This window comes from Solea senegalensis, linkage group LG16 (assembly GCF_019176455.1).
Source record: "Solea senegalensis isolate Sse05_10M linkage group LG16, IFAPA_SoseM_1, whole genome shotgun sequence".
In the NCBI taxonomy this organism is placed as follows: domain Eukaryota; kingdom Metazoa; phylum Chordata; class Actinopteri; order Pleuronectiformes; family Soleidae; genus Solea; species Solea senegalensis.
In genome coordinates this window covers 7,329,186-7,349,835 of record NC_058036.1, presented here as the reverse complement: position 1 = coordinate 7,349,835, position 20,650 = coordinate 7,329,186, and the positions used below count along the sequence as shown (strand labels likewise).

The 20,650-nt window shown below is 40.3% G+C and overlaps 2 protein-coding genes and 1 long non-coding RNA gene across 3 annotated transcripts in view; 2 read left to right on the top strand and 1 right to left on the bottom strand.

The window, feature by feature from the left end:
* The first annotated feature begins 24 nt into the window (after positions 1–24).
* dusp23b (dual specificity phosphatase 23b) lies at positions 25–4,314 on the top strand. Its single transcript, XM_044047449.1, has 4 exons — positions 25–236; positions 602–645; positions 1,442–1,721; positions 3,344–4,314. Exons 3-4 carry the CDS (start codon positions 1,452–1,454, stop codon positions 3,527–3,529), a joined length of 456 nt encoding a protein of 151 aa, XP_043903384.1. The 5' UTR covers positions 25–236; positions 602–645; positions 1,442–1,451; the 3' UTR covers positions 3,530–4,314.
* On the bottom strand, positions 3,887–20,050 carry LOC122782852 (afadin). The gene is made up of 25 exons (XM_044047404.1): positions 19,960–20,050; positions 15,524–15,678; positions 14,908–15,100; positions 14,599–14,705; positions 14,330–14,457; positions 14,140–14,237; positions 13,958–13,999; positions 13,664–13,869; positions 12,693–12,838; positions 11,952–12,046; positions 11,058–11,329; positions 10,605–10,748; positions 7,962–8,160; positions 7,763–7,854; positions 7,607–7,693; positions 7,422–7,487; positions 7,234–7,307; positions 6,599–6,717; positions 6,369–6,512; positions 6,185–6,267; positions 5,838–5,966; positions 4,793–5,686; positions 4,345–4,441; positions 4,199–4,250; positions 3,887–3,980 (listed from the first exon to the last, which is right to left on the bottom strand). The coding sequence occupies exons 2-25, from the start codon at positions 15,617–15,619 to the stop codon at positions 3,887–3,889; spliced, it is 3,657 nt and encodes a 1,218-aa protein (XP_043903339.1). The 5' UTR covers positions 15,620–15,678; positions 19,960–20,050.
* Positions 18,126–20,650, top strand: part of LOC122782883 — a 30,421-nt gene continuing 27,896 nt past the window's right edge. Inside the window, exons 1-2 of the long non-coding RNA XR_006361984.1 lie at positions 18,126–18,243; positions 18,717–18,772. This is a non-coding gene — a long non-coding RNA (uncharacterized LOC122782883). The remainder of the gene's footprint in view (positions 18,244–18,716; positions 18,773–20,650) is intronic.

Sequence of the window (20,650 nt, the reverse complement as noted above, 5' to 3'; positions counted from 1 at the left end):
TACGCCGATATGACGTCGTCACTAATAGATCAGCCATTAGACTTTACGATGGCACGGCACCACACTTCACGTTCATATATGGATGGATATATAGCTTCCGCTAAGCCACATTCCCAGCAGTGGCTTTACGATAGTGTGCGAACGGAGTTCGTCTCAGTCCGCTTGGCATGCTAGCTTGACGGGTAGCTTCAACTTCGCCAACACGCCAAGCGTTTATTCATCTCAAAGAAAGATCTGTAAGTAACATAACATGTGATTTGTACATAAAATACGGATCTCATAAAAGTTTGTTTAGCGAGTATATTTATATTTAGTTAGCTAGTTTACTTGTGTCGCTCTGAAGTAGTATCTCTCTTGTTACGGTAACTCAACTATTCTCTACTTTTATTTTAAGCTTTTGTACAATCGAGGTGGCGTCCAACCGGTGTGTTCCATCCAAACTCTTGTCGTATTATGTTGAAGTATGCACAGTTTAATGAGTCTAATCCGTCGGTAATACAGTGACTTTTCCAGACTAGCCGGTATGCTAACGTCTGCTAAACAAATTGCGGCTCGACTAGATACATGGTCTGTTGTGTTTACTTTCTGCTTTTCCTCACAGGCTCTTCATCCGCTTCACTTGAACTGTTTAACTTGCTTAAAAAGGTAAGATTTACTCGGTTACTTGATATTTATTGCCAAAACTAACATGTCATACTTGGTTACACGTGTGTGTTTGTGGTGCTTGCTTAACACTTTGTATGCCTATGTTGTAGGGCCGGGCTACGTATTATTATCTATGTCAAAATTGTGTGGCATGAGTCAGAGGTATTGTCTTAGATTGTGAATTCCCATCATATAATTATATGGCTCCTGTGATTTATTTTCCTGGTTGTAAAGACTGTTTTGTGTTGTGATATGTATGGTGTTGACTTTAATGATGTACATGGAACTGACATAAAAATACATAATAAAACCCTGTTAACAATTCTTCAAGTTTAAATCTGGTTGAGCAGAATTTGAGCAGCTTGATATTGATAGCGTTGTGCAGATAAAAATATCAGTACTTCCGGTCCCAGACATTTATGTTCAAGGATCGATTCTCATATTGAAAAACTGATATTTTAGTGATTTTGGGTAAATGTGTAATTTATCATTCGCAGGAATACAGTGGAAAGTATATAATAAAGGGGTGTAGTCTTAATGACCCAGTTGGTAGGAACTACTTCTTCCACCTATCAAATGTACAGTGTAAAAAACATAAAACATAATTTTGTTCCCATAAATATTCATGTGTGTTCACATACAGTACGTGGAAGTGAGATTGGGTTGTAAGAAAAGCAGCTTAGGACAGTTTGTACTTACACTTATGTATTGGTGACATTAATACCATGTCTAAACAGGGTCTTAATAATGACTGTCAATGGTGTATGCTTAATAAAACACTTCTTTTTGTTTTCAGTTAGATAATCATGGCCTCCAGTCCTCCACACAACTTCTCCTGGGTGGAGCCAGGCAAACTGGCCGGACTGGCAATGCCCAGGATGACATGTGAATACCAGTATCTGCTGGACAACGGCATCCAGCACCTGGTTTGCCTGTGTGAGAGAAAACCACCGTATCATGACTCGTGTCCAAAGCTGCAGCTGCACCACATCAAGATAGTGGACTTCACTCCTCCTTCAGCGAGTCAGATTGATAGATTTCTCTCCCTCGTGGAAGAGGCCAACTCTAAGGGGGAGGTAAGATCTCAGATACTTGATGAGCTGTGATGTGATGTTATGTTTATTATGTATTTTCAGAACTTGCCATGGGCAAAGTAAAGAATATCACTGTACCTTTTGAATTTAATGAGCCCATGCACCTTTCACAATCTTGTAGCTCCCTTAAGGGAAAAGACTGTAATATTCTTTGTCGAGTACAGAATTCCATACCTTCATCGATGACTAAATGAATTGGCAACTATTTTGATCGATTAATTGATTTGAAGCTTTTTTCATGTTTAAAACAAGATTTGTGATTGTTTAAGCTTCTTAAATATGAATATTTTGTCAATTTCTTTGATCGGGATAATAAATAAATCATTAAAAGTCAACCATTTTGGTTTGTGGACAAAACGAGACATTTGAGAACATCATCATTTCCAGCTTTGACGAACACTGATCAAAATTTTTGAAGGTTTTCTGATATTTTATGGAATAAACGATTGATCGAGAAAATGATCGACAGATTAACCGATTATGAAAATAGTCGTTAGCTGCAGCTCTACTTGCCTGTCTCAGTAGCAATCACAAACACTGACATAGCTAATAGCTTTTGGTCATGCTCAAAGTTAACAGGTTTTTGAAGAATTTCTTCAAGATCTCTTTAGTTCCAGATACTGATATTGCAACCTGTCCACTTACTGCTGTTTTTGGAGTCTTCCTGAAATATCCTCAGTTCACCACACACATTAAATGTGTTATCATTTGCTTCTTCGATTGCCTGTAGACGTATTTTTTACACTGGAAGTTACCCAAACCTTTAGCAGAATATGCCTGGATAACTGATGTAATGTCCTTCCTGGAACTGTAAAAGATACACTTTTCTCTTAGAGGGTCTACTAAGAAGTTTTATAGTGTATATCTTTCGTCTTTTATTCTGAAAAAATATCTACAGCTCCCGTCATTTAATTTCAAACAGAAAACACTAAACCAGAAGGAGGCAAGCTATAGTTAATGATATGCTTCGTACTTGTAGCATTATAGCACTTTTACTTACGAGAGTGGACCAGTGTGTGTGTGTGGTCTTTTCTTTCAATGTCAGTCTTTATTTGTTGTGTGTTGGTTTTTGCAGAAATTTAAAACTGGACATGTTAGCACTAAGTAATGAAACTATGTCCAAATAAAAGATACAAGCAGCAGTTTCAGCTCTGCTTATTATTTCATAATAATGCAAACTATTGTTACAGGTGATTTTATGGCCCATTCACACAGGAACGAGTTCAGGACAATCCGCAAACTTTTTTGGAGTTCGTTGGTCTAGATGTTCTACATCTTATCCGGTTTTGGTACATTTCTGTGGCAGCCTTACAGCGCCACACACAGGCTTTGCATATATACTACAGCGTTCAGAGCCATAGTGGGGGGAATTGTGTAGCCTTGTAGTCAAGACCGCCTAAACCGAGACCAAGACAATACCAAGACCAGAGGGTATCGAGACCAAGACAAGACTGAGACCACGTAAAAGTGGTCTCCAGACCTACAAATCTAGGTTTGTGTGTATGAAGAAATCTCCTAAAACAATACCGTGTTTATGGAAAACCTTTTAAAGTCTCTGTGTAGATAAGGCCCTAACCTGAAAATGTTGGACTGTTTCTCTTTAGGGTGTCGCAGTTCACTGCATGCACGGACATGGCAGAACAGGGACGATGCTGGCCTGCTACCTGGTCAAGAAGAGGAAGATTTCAGGCGTCGACGCCATCAATGAGATCCGCAGACTGCGGCGAGGATCGATCGAAACTCAAGAACAAGAGAAAGCAGTGGTGCAGTTTTATCAGCGTACCAAGTAACTTTTACACAAGGGATAAAACGACACTTTTACATCATGAGGAAATGTTTGATTCTTACAAAACTGTGGGGAGAGGTGCCTCAGTTGTATTTCTAAATCAATACTAATATTGTCTAAGTATAAGACAATCTGTACGATACATCATGTCAGAACAGGAAACTAATCATGAAACTAAAAGTCTGGACTTAACTGAAGTCCAGTGTTAATTGCACTTAAAGAGAAACACTTCTACAGTTAGTACACGCATAACCTGCCTTTTGATATTTTAAAATTGCAATACTGTAATTTTGTTTTTCTAACACATGATTACTTTTCTTCATACAGACCAATGTTCTTTTTATGTGGCTTTAATCTTCATTTACGCACTGGACGCCAGGGCAAAGAGACGCTGACGCTCCCTGAACGTGAGCTTTTCGGGAGCAGTCGCGCTCTTGGTTCTCTCCTCGTGGTTCCTGCAAATAAACAGCGATAAAAACAGAAATACTTGAATTTCTCTCATGTAGGGAAATCATTTAAAAAGACGGAAACTAGATGTCTTTCTGCGGAATTACTTTATTCAGGAATCAGAGCTGAATATTATCAAATCAGCTTATTCTGACAGTGTTAGTAGAAATGCTGCAGAAGTATCTGTGTCATAGTTGATTTTGTTTGTATTAAAATGTCAACTCACTCTTTTGATTTCATGTCATGAACGTCTTCAGTATGTCCACTTGACTGTTGACCTACAAAAATGGAATTATATGTTTGATGAGCACTGAATCTCTTATTAAACGGCATAATTATTTATTTGTGTTGCACTCGTGAGTGACTGCTCACCTGTGTTCGCCTCGTCTTCCTTCTGAGAGACGTGATTTCCTGTCGGCCGTCCCTCCTCTTTGTACTTGTGGGTGTGTCCTCCGGAGTTTTTTTTGCTCTAAAAAAATGGAAAAAAAGATCTTATACGCACTGTAGAGGCCTTTAATCAATTAATTTACTCAGATTTTATCCCCACTATCTGTGGTGCCTTACTTTTGCAGCTTGCAGATACATCTATGAATTTGCTGATAATTATAATTTATGACTCATCCCAGTTTAGCTCTGGTAAAATCCCAGTTTTGCAGTGTAATCTGTATGATATAAACCAAAGTAGCATCCCATGATATGTAATATGATCACCAGGCCTCACTATAGTCATATAAATCAAATGTTTATAATATACATTCAGTAATTTTGCAGTTGGGGAGACTTTCTGTTTAACCTGTATAACCTGTGACCCGCCTCTCACCTGTGCTCTTGTATCCAGCTGCTGTATCATCACCATCATGCCTAAACTTTCATCTTCATCCTCATCTCCGTCTTCTCCTCTCTGCTGAATTTCCCGTAGCCTCTTCTGAAACTGCCACTCCAGGCTGAGTTTGCGGAGTCTGTCGTTCTCCTCCACTGAGCGTTTCACTTTGGCCTGCAGCTCCTCCACCTCCTGCTCCAGGAGCTCCACTGCCTGAAGCCTGCGCTGCTTCTCCAGCTTCTCCTGTGTTTCCCTTTTCCACGGATCACACGGCTCCAGTGGGTCTTCTTGCTTCTTGGGACCTGTGGCCTGTTTCTGTGGAGTGGGAGGTTCTTGGAAGGAGACGTGTTTCGTTGGCGTGATGCTCACTTGGGGTTTTACTGCTTGACCCTTGAAGATGCTGGGTCTGTGCTGCTGTGATGAAAGAGAGGGTGGAGGCAGCTTCTTGGCTGCAGAGATTGGGATGGCATATGTGTGGTCGGCTTGGTTCCGAGAACCCTGTTTATGTCCGATTAGGGTTTGTCTCATCTTCTCTGACTGCGCTGATGGACTCTGGAAGGTGATGAGTGGAGACTTTGACTGTGTGTGCACTGCTCTGGTTATTGGGATGTCTATACGAATGGGCTGAGTGGAAGGCGTAGGTGTCGAATGTTGGGGAAAGGGAGTTCTCCAGACACCAGCGCCACTTGTACGACTTCTCTGCTGTGGCTTTTTAGGAGAAGTGACATCAGAGTGGATGTCATGAGTAGAAATGCTGGAGCGAATCGGGAATGATGACGAGCGGCTCATGGTTTGTTTTGCAGTCCAATCCTGTTGCCCCCACATGTTTTGTCTTGTGTCCAGCAGGGGGCGTCCACTCTCCATGTATAAGTTCTCCTGTGACAGTGCTTGACGCTGGGGGTTAAAACAGTTTTGTTTTTTTTAAATGATGAGGATTTTACTAGTTGTATAAATCATTCTTTGAATGCTCTCATTTTTTACACCTCCTTTAAATACTAAGTAGTCATATGATGATATTGACAGCCTGAGGGACATGAAAATTTACCATAAAGTTGTTTTTAGCGGAGCTTCTTCCATTTAAAGGCACAAAATGTTGCAGTGGTTGACTGGATTCAGATGTTTCCTTGTGTTGTGAATTTTTAGTTGGAAGTGTCATGTAGTCCCTATGAAATGTCTGAAAAGAAACAAATTTGTGATCAAAAACAGTATTTTGCGGGAGGAGGGGGGTTTACCAAATAACGTTTTTATTATTTAAAAAAAGAAACAATGCCCTCTAAATATGTACAATAATATAACAATCGAAAATAGTATAAATGAATTGCGCGCTTTGCAATTGTGTTTAAATGAACTCAAAATACAATTGACTGTACTTAAAATATAAAAATATCTTACATCTATGTAAAGATTGATGCTGGACACAGAGGTCGTGTTCTCTCTCACATCACAGACAACAGGTTCATCTCTGTCCAGGTCTGCTGAAATAAGGAGGAAACCAAGGGTTATTCTTCTGGAAAACCCTCAAGCATTAAGCATAGTATTTCACATTAGCAAAAGGAATCCGTGCAAGTGTACCCACTGGTCATGTTCGGGTTGGAGCGATAAAGCTGCCTGTTTCTTTGCATTATCTGCTCTTTGTTTCTTCTGCTTCTTCCGTGGATTTCTTCAGAGGCACTGTGCAGAACACCCGCTTTACCGTTTGGCTTAGCAGTGATTTCATCACCTTTATACAGCAATGAAAGGCCTTAATTAGGTCATGAAGGACATAAAAAATGAAAGACATTTTTCTGATTGTTTTTTTTTTTCTACCTGTATTTCTGTCTGGGGCTGGTTCACTCAGCAGAGTCCCCAGGCCGTGGTAATTGGCTGCAAACTTTGCAACCTGTAAGGTCACAACAGGGCCAGTTTGCAACATGATCGCTGCCGCCCTAAAACAATATAAAATCAATACAATCACCAATCATATCATTGTTGTATTAAACTGTCAGCTATTCGGCGTTGGCAGTCATTGAGAGACTGTATAGACCAGGGCAGCTCTTTGAGGGCCAAAAATGAAACTTAATAGTGGGTCAGATGTGAGCAACAAATTATTATAATTGGATAGTTTAAGCATACATAATTATATTATGCATATATTTTATATGCATTGCTGATGGTGGCGGCGCCCTCGCACCCCCTATTGACGAGCCACCACTGTATTAGATACTTATTCATAATTTATCTTCAAACTGGAAACATAAATTGAAGAGTCATCATGTCTCAAGTCAATTCCCAAGTCTTCCCAAATTGAGTCGGAAGTCATCAAAACCGTGACTGTAGGTTATAATGCCCATCTCTGTGAATTATGATTTCAAAGAGAGACGTTCATTCGTGCCATACATTGCAAGGCTAAATACAGATAAACATCTTTCTACCAACTGACAAACAGTCTGTAATGCAGCTACCTTTCTTGGCTGAGGCCAACCAGGCTTTGACCGTCCACACTGAGCAGCTGGTCTCCAGCTGTTAATCCACCATTCTGTATGCAATCAAGACACAACAGATTTATTTGATTTGGTCTCTCTACAAAATGATTCCCCCTTTTTTAACCACGTTTCCAGTTCGTCTACAACAGGAATGCGCTACATCTCACCATTTCCGCTGGTCCTCCTTTGACAATAGATTTGATGTAAATCCCGAGGTTCTCTCGCTGTGATCCCTGTAGCAAGAGAAGAGCATAATGTGTTCATTTGTGAAGACAACTTGTTGATAGTTTGAATGTTTGAATAGCTCTAGTTCGTGAGCACATTACGATTTGGTCAAAACTGAGGCAGTCACCTTTGCAGCCACGATGCTGACCCCCATCCCACTGTTGAGAGGTTTCTTCAGGGTCAAGGGTACAATTCTGGGCTCTTTGTTTACTGCCTGTCAAAGAAATAAAGAAATAATAAATACATGGCTAATGCATAAAGTACATTTTAACTGGATATTTACCAAGTACGGGCTCTTTGCGAGAGTATTTGATTCCCTGAAAAACACGGTCCAGTCGCCTTTGGAGTTCGGTTGGGATGTTAAAGAGCAAAGACCTGAACAGAAGGATTTCAACCCGACAAATTGGCTATTTTAGGTGTCTCTGTCTAAGATGCAATACATCACTGTAATCTGATTTTGATGACTTTTCAGAATCAAATACCTTTTTGGCAAATCGGCTCCATAAATTCCCTCAACCCTTGTGGGATTCCTCTTACGGTGTCACAGGAGTATCCTCCCTCGGGCAGCAGGAAGGGCAGGTGGAGGTCGAGGCTCTCCTCCAACTGAATGTTTCGTCCTTCACTCCGGATCAGGCTGTCTGCTGAGGCCTCGGCGGCTGTCACAATAGCATCAATCAAATCCTGCAGTGAGGATGACAGCAGGAATATTTTAGGGGAGGACATTTGGGTATATTGAGTGAAGTTTTTTAATATGCAACAAGGCTACAATATGCCCTCAGCAAAGTACTGAAGACCTTCCTGCAGATCACTTCGAGTGTCCTCTATTCAATACCACATTTTTTTAATCAGTTCACATGTAGTGTCCTAAAAACAAAACACAAAAACACAGAGGTGTTTTTAGCCTATGCCTTTGCGGGTTGCACTCAAGCAACCGAAACCTGGCAGCTGCTGAGATAACTGTAAAATTGCTGCAGCCTCCCTGAATTAATTAATGCATTCAAAGAATGTTGTGATGTCATACCCAAAGAAAATATCATCCAGATGATTCAAGAGCTTCATCTGGATGATGTGAGGTTCAAAGCATATTTCGGGGATGACACAGACCAGTTTGACCTACTTTTTTAGAATTGTTGGCTCTCAGGAAGGAGCATACAAAACCAACTCCCTCTCTTGTCGTAGGAATGCAAATGAATCGCCAACTAATTTGATAAATGAGTAATATTCTGGTTTTTTTGCTCCAGATAACAAAAGTTTTGGTTTGTCAACAAAACATTGTCAATTCAGGTTTTGGAAAAAAACCTCAACAAAAACTCAACATTTTTCAGCATTTCTATTGTATGGACCAAATAAATAAACAAAAAATCAAGAAAGACTTAGTGCAAAGTTGAGATATATATCTATATTTTTTTTTTACTGTGGTGTACACATCCATACCTGGAAAAACAGGCACAGTTCAACAAATGCAGTCTGAATGACCACTCATTAATAAGGTGGAATAATTAGTCCGCTCAATGCTGCTGTTTGACCTCTTTCGACTTGGTTAGCTGTATCTTAGCTAACCTTAGCTCTCACAAATATTTAACAAAATATTGTCTGAATCTAAATTTACTTTTCCCGTCTGGCTGTCGACAACCTCTTACCACAACTTAAATGTCAGCCACAGCTACAGTAAGTGTTTGTTGTTTGCTGTTGTCAGTCCATGTTTTTCATAATGGTCAGTTGATGTTTCTGTTGGGCTAAGCTAATAGCAGCTCGGCTAACACTTGTTTTTGTTGAATTTTTACAGCTTCTATTGTAACTGCTTTTACACTGCTTTCATCTTTCTATGTACAACATCAATTGCCAGTTGATATTTTGTCATAACTGAGCTAGCTCTTTTTTGGTTGTTGTTCTTATTATCTTTCTATGGTGGTGTCTCTATTACCTGTTAGCGTCAACCTAGCATTAGAGCTGGAGCTAGTGTTCATTTTTATATACAGTATAGAATGAGGAATGTTTTCGTCATATTCTAAAAAAAAGCTATTTTCTGTGGCCCATCACTTAATATCACGTTGTAATGACTTATTTCTCTATGTGTTTTAATGCAAAGATTCGTTTCATGTCATAAATACATTTTCAAAAATATTGTTTTTGCAATATCAGAATATAGTGATATACTTTTCATATCACCCACAGTTTCTGAACAGTTGCTTTTCCTCAAAAAGTTGGACTTTTTGTCCCCTCCTCACCAGACTCAATGCTCAGTGGCCCAGAGGTCATTTTAGTTTGAGAAATAGATTAACTGCACAAAAGACATAGACAATATATGTTTTAATCTAGCATTTGTGCATATAGAATACTATACAGTAACTATCAAATACTGACAAAACAACTTCTTCAACCAGCCTCCTATGTGTAATTGTGAGTAAAAAGTGGTGTTTGTCCGCTGCATTATGATGCCTTCACTCTGTTGATATTTCCAGTGATTAAATATGAACGCTGATGTTTGTTTTGAGGTTGGCTGTTAGTGGCTGAATTGAGGTCATGGCGTATTTCCAGCTGGGTTATTGCTGTTTAGTAAGGGGCCGCGTTGGCTGATTGTAAATTTAAACCCAAGCACTAACGGAGAGTAATGATGTAAATGAATGCTGTCATGCACGTCTGCAGAATTTATGTCCTGTAATAATAGCTAAATGGCAAAACTCGATTTGGCTTGGAATAGGTAGTCACATTAACTTTTCTTTCTCCCCACACCTAATATCGAGCAAAGTATTGGAGAAATATTTCATTCCGAAGCAATCAGATAATGTGACAACTCACTTTACTATTTTTCATTTATTATTCATCATCATATTCATTGTTGTTAATTATTCATATTGTTAAATCCATACTGCTTAGTTTCTCCTCTGCAGCTGAGGCTATAGCCACACTCATAGTTAAACTAAACACTATATTTATATGTGGAGTTGATCTGCTTTGTGCTGTTTTCAACACTAACCTAAGAATCAAATTGATTTGTAATAGTTATTTCATTTTGATCGGCTAGATATTGATTTGCAAGAGTTTGTCTCCAAAGCACCATCATTGTATTATCAGGAAACATGGAAGCATGAGAGGAGAGGAAGAAAACACTCAGGACTACTCACAGAGGGGATTTGTGGCTCTGTGTTTGCATAGAGGTATCCAGCCAGCAACATTTGCAGCTGCACAGAATTCAACTTGAAGCAGGTAGTCTGGATGTCCTTAGCGTCTTGCATTGAGTACTTATTCATGGTCAGGAGTGTGGTTGCCTAGAAACAGCCAGGAAAAAAAAAAACTATTTTAGCAGCCTGTACTTAGTGAATGTGCTCAGACATGGTGAATTAAACCTGAGGCAAAAATCTACTAATCAGAAACAAGTTCAGAAATGATCTTACAAAGGAGCTGCAGTGTAAATACTTTAAAGGACCATTTGCAGTAGAATTAAACTTTGTGTGTATTTAAAATTGTCTGCAAAAATGTAATTTAATCAAACCATACGCTCTTGAACAGAAATGGCATCATTGCAAAGTTAAAGTAGTATTGTTTTTTGTTTTTTACACGTCTAGGGAGGGACTGACCTGGATCAGGTGTCCGAGGTGACAGTCAGCAGCCAGCTCCAGGCCTTGCCTCTCCGCCCAGGCTTCAATGGCGGTAAGCCTCTGGCGAAGAGCTGCTCCCCAGTAGTGGGAGCGCAGGCCTCGAGCGGCGGCCTCCGGGCTTATCAGCTGGTTGAACAGCCACGCGCTGATGAAATGGAAGAGCTGGGAGAAGAGCTGAATGGTGAGAGCAGGGCTGACCCGACAGCGGCGTAGCAGAGACATGGTGTTCATTAAGGTGTTTAGCACCATTTCTGCAACAGACAGTTATATACATGGTTATAGTCAGTTATATCAGTTGTATACATGGATGTCACAGAGCTGAATAACCATAACATGACGCTGTGTTTCCCAAATAGCAGTGGTTAGATCTTGTGTCCATCACCACTGATGGAAGGAAGGCTAGTAAAGTGGGACTGCAGTGAATTTTAGGTTAAGAAATGATCCCCACTTGGAATATGGACCTAGAGTTGCCCTTGCAGAAAGCTCTGCAGACTCACCAGAGGTGTGGGGTAAGATAAAATATGTTAGATGACAGCTATCAGTGATCTACACACAACACATTTCTTCCGACTCTTGTCGACTAAGACAACGACGACAACAACAACAAAAAAAAAAACGTATACATCGCACTTATGACTAGCACTTCATAGCTTGGTTTACTTGAAGCTCTTACTTACTTCTAGCTCTTATTTTTACCCAAATGTTTAAATGCACTTATTGTAAGTCGCTTTGGATAAAAGCGTCTGCTAAATGACATGTAATGTAGTGTAATCCAGAGGTCAGGAAGTTTGCCAAAACATGGCATCACTGCAGCAGCTTTAAGTTAACCTACTATGTTAGTATTATTTTTCAGTATAATTGATGAGTGATTACCTATTCCGGCCGGTAGGTTGCCATGTTGCTCAGGATCGATGAAAAAAGTTGGCAAATGCTTTGTTAGCTCATTGTGGAGACACTGGAGCAGGCAACTTGGAAGACAAAAAAACAGACAGACACATTGCTTTGAGTTGTACTCTGAATTTTAAGACTTCACTTTATAGACTTCTGTATGTGGCCTGAGTTAGGAAAGTTTGTTCAGCTCAAAAAATATTCTTGCAACTGCAACTAGAAATTACTCGCAAACAACATCCTGAAGACGTCATCCAATTTGACCAATTAACAGCACAAAAAAAGGGAAATATTGATTTGGATAAAGACAGAAGTCTGTCACGTGTGAGGAACTGGAACCAACAAATGTGTCTTTGAAAAATGAGTTGGATTATTACTTTATTTGTAGTCATACATGCATTGACTATTTTTTTCCGGTGCTTCAAAATTCCCCTGCAGTGCCAATATTAATGGTGTATCATGGATGTTTGGGATTTGTGAGTTCAGGGTTGCTGTTGCAGTTAGAAAGAAGCGATTTTTAAAGCCCTTTGTTTTGGTGCATTGAGACTTGCACTGCTTTTAAGAGGGCAGAAAAAAAGATTGAGGTGAGTCGGATCAGATTTCATTTTTGTACAGTCTGTGATTTGTTTGATGGGAGGCAGAGAGCTGTGGCCTCAGCTGATGTGAGTCGCTTGCGTTGCAGTTTCAGTTGGAGTCCAAAGCGCTAAAATCTGCAGTTTGTTTCACCTGTAAGTTCTGTGCACCAGGTGGGAGAGATCAAGCTGACTCTGCTGTGTGAGCAGGCTGAGGTCTTTGTCATGCTTGAAGAAATTCAGCAGCTCAGAGGAGTTGGCCATCCAGAAGGCGAGAGCCCCAGCGATGGTCTGCTGCTTCTGAAGGACAAACAACGCTGCAGTGTTATGATATTAAACTTAGTTTGTTGGTCATAAACTCGTGTCAGTCAGTCAGTCTGTCATCATCTAACCGCTTTATCCTCCACCAGAGGGTCGCGGGGGGTGCTGTGCCAATTTCAGCTACATCGGGCGATAGGCGGGGTACACCCTGGACAGTTCGCCAGTCCATCACAGGACCACATACACAGATAGAGACAAACAACCATTCACTCTCACACTCACTCCTATGGTCAATTTAGAGCAGGGGTGTCAAACTCATTTTTGTTCAGGGGCCACATACAGCACAATTTGATCTCAAGTGGGCCAGACCCGTAAAAATGGTCAAATAATAGCATAATAACCGATGAACAACAAGAACTCCTTGCTTTTTTTCTCCTTTGTTTTACATTTAATGAAGGATATTTTTACAAAACATGAAGTTTCTTGAGAAATATAAGTGCAATTTCAACTAAATGTGCTATTTACACATCACACTGGCCCTATAAAGGCACAAACATTTAATCACAGGTATCTGGAAGAGATTAAGATTGTAATCGTAGTGTGAAATTTTAAAATAAACAAATTCATCCTGTGGGCCGGATTTGACACCCCTGATTTAGAGTGTCCAATTTATCTAATCCCCACATTGCATGTTTTTGGACTGTGGGAGGAAGCCTGAGAACCCCGAGAGAACCCACACACACACAGGGAGAACATGCAAACTCCATGCAGAGAGGCCCGGGTCTTCTCGCTGCAAGGCGAGAGTGCTAACCACTACACCACCGTGTGAACCCATAAACTGAGTAAATGGTTTCTTAGACTTGCCTGGATGACCGTCCTTGTCATGGCCACCATTTTGTTAGCGATCAAGGTTACGCCGCGTGTTCGTCCCGAGAGTGGAGAGCCCTGGCTGCGATGGCGCTGCAGAGCAAAGCGTCCCGTGGCATAGAGGATGTATGCAGGCGACAGCTTGAAATGAACTGTGGAGCTGTTGGTGTAATTTATGACTGCAGAGAGGAAGGCTTCTTCAGCTGAAAAGGGAAGCACACCAGTAGGGGTCAGGAGGGCGTGAGGAGAAGGAAGGCCGCAGTGAAAATGACCAGTGTCTCCCATACTCACAGGTGTCACTGACTCTGATCTCTAATGGTAACCCCGACTGATCTGCAAAGCCAGGAGAAAAAGTTCAAGGGGAATATAAACATTATTATTTGTAAAATACAGTTTGTCAGTATTTTATTCAGGGAAAGTATTGCAGATGAGTATTGCAGTTATTTTAGAGTCAAAAAAACACTTTTCATCACCTGCAGCAGCCTGCCTCTGTGGCTTTTTGTCTTCAGTGCCATGTTTCGTCTCATGGTTAGACACATGAATGCCGTTGTTCTGTGGCTTTTCGCTTGAACTGGATGTTGGTTTGAAAGAAAAGGATGATTTTGACGGCTAAGCACAAGAGTCAAAAATAATTATTTGTCATGAACAATGAAAACATTTTACCCGTCGTCTTCTCCTGAAACATTGTCAGCAGCTTTAGTTTTGCTCTTGTCAGTCTTCTTGTCTTTTCTCGACAGTGTCCTCTTGAAGTTTTGGATCACGCTTCCTTTCTCCTTCTCGTGACAATTTTCCTTCAACACAGAACATTATTTGGTTTGTGGACAAATCATAATCTTTGTAAATCATCATATCAACATAATTTATCAATTTCTGTAGCAAAAAAACAAATCAATTCATTGAACAAAGAGATGCGACTACTATGTTGAGGATACCTGACAACTCTCCTGGTCTTTCTTGAGCACGAAACGACCTTCCCTGTTGTCTGAGTTCCAGTTCAGTTGAACGATCAGAGGTCTCTCGTCCCGGTCCAGTTTGCGTTCTTCATCCACATAAAACAAAGTACAATGGCCATGTTTGCTTGAAAACCAATTATTAACATTCTTGTCAACCAATTGTCTGTTGTCGGACTCTATTAAGCTATAAAAATGTTCATAAAAATAGCGGCAAATTTACGTAGCCACATAAAAGAAGCAAACATTGATCCAGACTCGTTATTTACAGTGCGTACAGGGACCGCTTACCCTTCTTGTCGTGGATTTCATACAGGGAATAACTCGCTGTCAGCATTTTCATATCAGGCCGGAATTTCTCTGAGAGAGTTTCAATGATCTCATGCGTTGAAGAGTTGCTGCAAACACGCAGGCACTTAGTCGCCACATTTCCCTCGACATGGTCCTCGTAGTAGAAGCGCATCACGCCGTGAAAATCCAGGTCCTGCAAGGAAATGGAACATCCTGTTAACTGAATTCCTGTAAATTTTGGAATTTCTAAAGAAAAAAACCCCACAATGTTTGAAGATTCGCAGAAAATAATTAGCAGATTGTGACGGGGGCTGCAACTAACAATTATTTTTATAATCGATTAATGATGATGTTCTCGGATGTCTTGTTGTTGTAAACAAACCAAAATGATTCAGTTTTAATGATTTGTTTGTTACATGGAGCAAAGAAAGAGAAAACTTGTTTTAATTGTTAAAAAAAAACCTCAAACCGATAAATCGATTATTTAAATAATTGACTATTAATCCCTTAATCTTTCAGTTAATTACTGAAGGTACATCTTATTTTAACTGTCATTAAAATAATGACAGTTAAGCCAAACTAACAGTAATCAGACTGACGCTCACAGACGACTCACATCATCAGGTTGGCTTATCTCAAACAGGTCCAGTCTGTTGTTGTTCCACCGTCTGATGACTTTGGCTAACTTCTCCCGTTCTTCCTCCTCCGGCATTTTTCACCAATTAACTCCACAAAGTTTCGACGTGACAATTGGCTCCTGCAGGTTTCCTCCTGAAATCGAAAGTGAGAACGAAAAAAAAACAACCCTGTAAAACCCGGTTTTATCTGTCATGAGTAGTGTATCTATGAAGAGCCCACCTCCTCTTCTCTGTATCCACCAGTAGTTATAAACCCATTGTCGTGTGCAGTGAGTTCTTAAAACGTAATTGCCTACTTCATCTCCACATTCACATCCCCTCTTTGAGCCCTTGCCCCCCTCTGGCCTCATTTAACGGGTCACTGGGTCTTTGTTATGTGAGGGAAACAGTTTCCTAATCACACGTCCTTCACGGGCAAATTAACATGATCAAATACATTCATTCGTTGTCATTTCCATCAGGATTCCTCACTGCTGGCTTTGCTCCTACAACTATATAAACACATGTAATTATTTATAATATATGGCGCAGGAGTCCGACTGTGTCGACATCGTCCTTCTAAATCCATTCACGCTTGAGGGAATACCACTTCTCATGCATACCAGTGATTTTCAACACAATTTACGGTTCCATGTCGTCCCATTCAGGCAGCGCCATGTATGTGGGACAGCTTTTGTTGGCCACGCTGAAGCTCTCTGGGTAAACCTACAATGGAACAAAAGCCTTTAAGAAGGCAACCCTCAATTATATATACAGTACTGCATAAAACAAAACTGAACAATCAAGGGTATTGTTGTCTGGACGCTTTTAAGGGAAAAACACGCTATACTTTCTGTCACGATGATTCATTTGTGGTACACAGGGCAACAAGTGTTCAATTCACATTTATTTATCCGCGCGCTTGCTCAAAAGAGAAAATAAACCCAAACTTTAGCATCTGAATCCAGATCTGCGTTGGAATCTATGACTCTATGGAGTTATGATCATTTAAATTTAGCCTGTTGCTTTAGCAGTAACCAACATCACATTTGCAGGATAGCTCTTGAGTGGAGAATTGCAAGTCATTAAGGTTTTGGGCCGTGATCATAAACTATATATAAAAATTGGATGTAGTTTTATGGTTCTCCCAAGGACACCAATGCAGGAGTAAAAGTATATTGAATAGCCACTGGTCGCAAAAAGGAGTCATTTTGAATGGTTATGAGAAAAAAGGCCTATTTTCCACTTGATTTATGATGTCTGTAAACTTTTCCTGAGGACTTAATGGTCTCAGTCGCTCGTATCGGGTTTTCACGGTTCGTCATTTTGTATTTTATAAAATGCGCATGTGGGCACCAGTGTCATGTCTTACCAGTAGGAACCTGGCAGCAGGTGATGCCTGTGAACGTCCGATAGCAAAACCTCAACGTGGCCCCGGCCAAATCACAACATCAACGCTGTTTCTTCCAATTCAGTGATTTTGAACCAGTATTGGACGGATACCAATGCCAATAAAAACACAGCAGCAACATCTCTCGTTTTAAGAGACATCATTTTGGCAGTTAACATCAAATAAGCTTCACCTAAAAAAAAGCTCAAAAGGGTTCCCAGGAATAAACAATAAGGTTTGCTTCTCAACCAAATATTTATTGGATGTGTAGTGAGGGTTGGGTGGACCTTCACTGAGTCTCAATGTCCTTTTGTTTTGAGATGTTTAATGGGTTCCCTCTTCCTACTGCCTGTAGTTGGTGGATTAATGGCCTAAAAAGTAATATAAAGATGTGTAAAATATAAACGTAAAGTCTCACTCCAATAAACTGCACTCACAATCTTTCCGTTGGGTTATCTTTAAAAGTGGGTCCAGTTGTCATTGAGTTCTTGGACGTTCTTTTAGCTGTTGCTTATCATCCACGTCTTAAATTGGTAGACAGACTACCGGACGATGAATCAAGTACTTTTGTTTGGTGATCGATGTTTCCCCAAACCTCAAAATGACCATGTTCTTAATAAATAATGACAGTTTTTTAACAGTTTTAATGTCTATTTTTCAAAGCTGGGACAATATTTATTTATTTATTCACAACTCTCCTGAACAGCCGCGGCCCTCACTCTAAACTTGATACGAGACATTTATCAGCCCGCATCGGCCGTTTCTGTGTTCATTTAATTAATCACCGTTGTGGATGAAGGGGTTTAATCTTCACAGTGTAGATAAAAATGTCCTCCACCGTGGGACGGTCTGCTGAGTTCTGGCAGCAGTGAAACAAAGTCACCTCCCAGCTGCAAAATACAGGCAAAATACCATTTTAAAAAAGGCCTGAGTGGAGGGACAACACCAAAACCTGAACAGGAAAACAATTATTTAAAAAAAAACAAGCTCATATTTATTCATTAACTAATTAATGAATAAATAAATAATTTAAAAAAGTAAGATTTCTGTGTCAGGCGATTTGTTTTCTCTTCTTTTATAGACGATCACAGCTTTAAATATCATGACATCTTTGACACAGAAACATGATGTTGCCTTGTGATGCTTCATTTTGCTGTCATTATTTTTAAGCGTGTCATTTTTGCCTGATTCTTCTCCAGATCTTTAAGATGGAGTCGAGAGCACAGACAGGATTGAACGGACGGATTAGCAGCAGCAGCAGCAGCAGCAGGATCTTTTTTTACCTCGACCAAGATATTTCTTCAGTGTCACTGTTCTGCACAGCAAAAGGTAAAATACCAGAATGCCAGCGCATTAATCTTGACAGATGTTTAGCCTGATAATTCACGAGGTTACGTTAAAAAGAAGTGAATCAAACCCACTCTCCTGTTTTGGCATCAATGAGCGGTGTATCTGGTAAAATACATTTTGATTGATGGTCCCCAGCTAACATTTCAGCACCAAGCTGTAACTCATCCTCCAAACACTGTAAAAAGGAATCCCACTGCACCTGTGTTACATCGGCCACACTCACTGAGATTAAAAAGGTCCAGGCGACGGCTCTGTTGAGAATACTTTTGATATATATTTTTTTTCATTGTAAATAACTCACTGCTCGCTGTCGAAAGTCTTACAGAGCGTCCTGCGTTTAGTGTTGTTTTGGTTTATGGTGTCTGTGAGTTACGGCACTTTTCTTAAAAATGTATACTTGGTTGTATGAGATATTCACACAAAGTCATTACTGACTTCATGTGCCCCCCCAGTGCGCTGCTGTCCCTGGGAAGAAGCCTGAAACGTGGACACTCACCTTCAATTAAAGGTACAGTGAAGCAACGTTTGCTCAACTTAAAGTCGCATGTTGCAGCTGATTGTCCCACCACCTCACCCTTGCCTTCACTGTGTGTCGAAGAACCTACTGTATGTAGCCTTCAGTTAGCGTCAAAACTTGTCTAATAAAAATCATTTCACCCACATTTTACACACTGGACCTTTAAAACATGGCTGCCAAAGTTTAGCCACTTAACAAAATCTAAGCCCAATGTCAGTCTAGGATATTTTGAGTAGCCTTTTCTTGCTGTCAGACCGAATTTTCTGGAGGGAAACTGAAGTTTGTTAACCACTCATTTTCCTGCACCAAAGTCCATGGAGAAAATCTTTGTTTGTCGCTTGCAAGGATACAGGCGCTACTGCTGCCTCTTTTGGTAAGGCTGTGTCACAAAGGCTCTCGAACACTGAAGTCACAAATAATGCATTTGCAAGTGAGCTTCATTTTCCATGCCTTCTAATGGCAAGAGTAGGTGGCGACCAAAATTTGAGAAATTAAGACGCAGACTCACCTGATAAAGTGCATATTTTTACATGAGCCTGTGATTAGCATGTGGCTATAATCTATTTTACCTTGGTTCCCTGTGATGGTTGCTAGGGGTGTGCAACGTGAGTCATGAATCTCAAATATGCCTTTAATATATTTTAACACCATTAAAGTAAAGATTTATAATGTGCATTTATAGTAGCCGGCTGTTGTAAATAGAGGGACATCAAGCTCCATTAAGGGGTGAATATTTTGTGCTCTGACTCATTGTTTTTCCCCCATAAATCCTTTTTACAGGCAAACTGTGAAATAAGAGGTAAACAGCTTATTCCTGCAAATATGCATTTACGGCCGCGTCTGTGACGCCGCAACGCCTCATAAATGTGTGTCGTAGAGCTCAAGTTAACAATAACTTTTGAGACATAAGCTGGACAAACACCGCTCATAACCTTCTGCACAGCAGTGACTGTTTCCGCTCAATGCAGATTTTCTGCCTGATGAATTCTTGGAGAGAAACTGTGGGAGATGGCGTTCGCGTGTAAAAGTCAGTTAGGATTCATTCTGTAAGTCTAATTATTGACAGGCCTTCTGCTGCCCCCATACAACCATAAATCGCCTGCCAGCTGCAGAGCGTGGTGTCTGTGTGCGTGTCTATTTTTATGCCCACTTGTCTGGCCTCACAAAATGCTGCCTACCTTCTCTGCTCTCCTTGTCGGCGAGCTCCAGCAGAGCTTTTCCATTTACAATAAAAGCAGTGAGAGCTTTTACACAAGAGTCCGCAGCTGGTCTCTCTCCTCCAGCCATTTTCTGTTTGAATGTGGATCAGTGATAGTTTAATCAGATATGCAACGTCTTATCAGTGCACTGCTGTCAAATAATCTCTGTTTCCTTTCCAAATCCACTCTGACCTAATTGCTAAACGGTTTTCTCCAAAAGCTCAATTTAAAGGGACACACCACTGATTTTATACCAAAACATCCGTTAGCAAGTGTTAAGTTTTACTCTGCCCGACTTGCTTTATTTTTAACACCGTCACACTGTTTGCCTGTCACACTCCAGATATTCAAAAGAGCTCACAAAAGTGTTAGAGATTATGGGAAAAGGGTGCTTGTTTCATGCAACATAACTTGGTATATAATAATTTTCTAGGGCTTAGAATCCATACTCATCCTCCATTATGTCATTTGAACTGTTATGGTAGCGCAGTTGGTATTACATTTCATTCAAAGTGGCATTAAAAAGGTTTAAATTTGATTTGTAGAAACCCTGGCAGCACCTAGATAGAAAAAAAACAATGTTGTATTTCCCAACATTTGACAAAATCTTCCGAAATGTCCCCAAAACACACATTATTTCACAAGGGCAGAAAAAAGCCTGTGTTTTCCA

Bases quoted from the DNA above. Each gene is read 5' to 3' on its own strand.
- LOC122782852 (XM_044047404.1), bottom strand. From the start codon at position 15,619: ATGCCGGAGGAGGAAGAACGGGAGAAGTTAGCCAAAGTCATCAGACGG. The intron at 14,706-14,907 runs GTAAGCGGTCCC...ATGTGGATGAAG, and splicing joins TGAAATCCACGACAAGAAGG to AACGCAAACTGGACCGGGAC. The intron at 6,718-7,233 runs GTAGCTGCATTA...ATATTGTTTTAG, and splicing joins GTTGGCCTCAGCCAAGAAAG to GGCGGCAGCGATCATGTTGC.
- dusp23b (XM_044047449.1), top strand. From the start codon at position 1,452: ATGGCCTCCAGTCCTCCACACAACTTCTCCTGGGTGGAGCCAGGCAAA. The intron at 1,722-3,343 runs GTAAGATCTCAG...GTTTCTCTTTAG, and splicing joins AGGCCAACTCTAAGGGGGAG to GGTGTCGCAGTTCACTGCAT.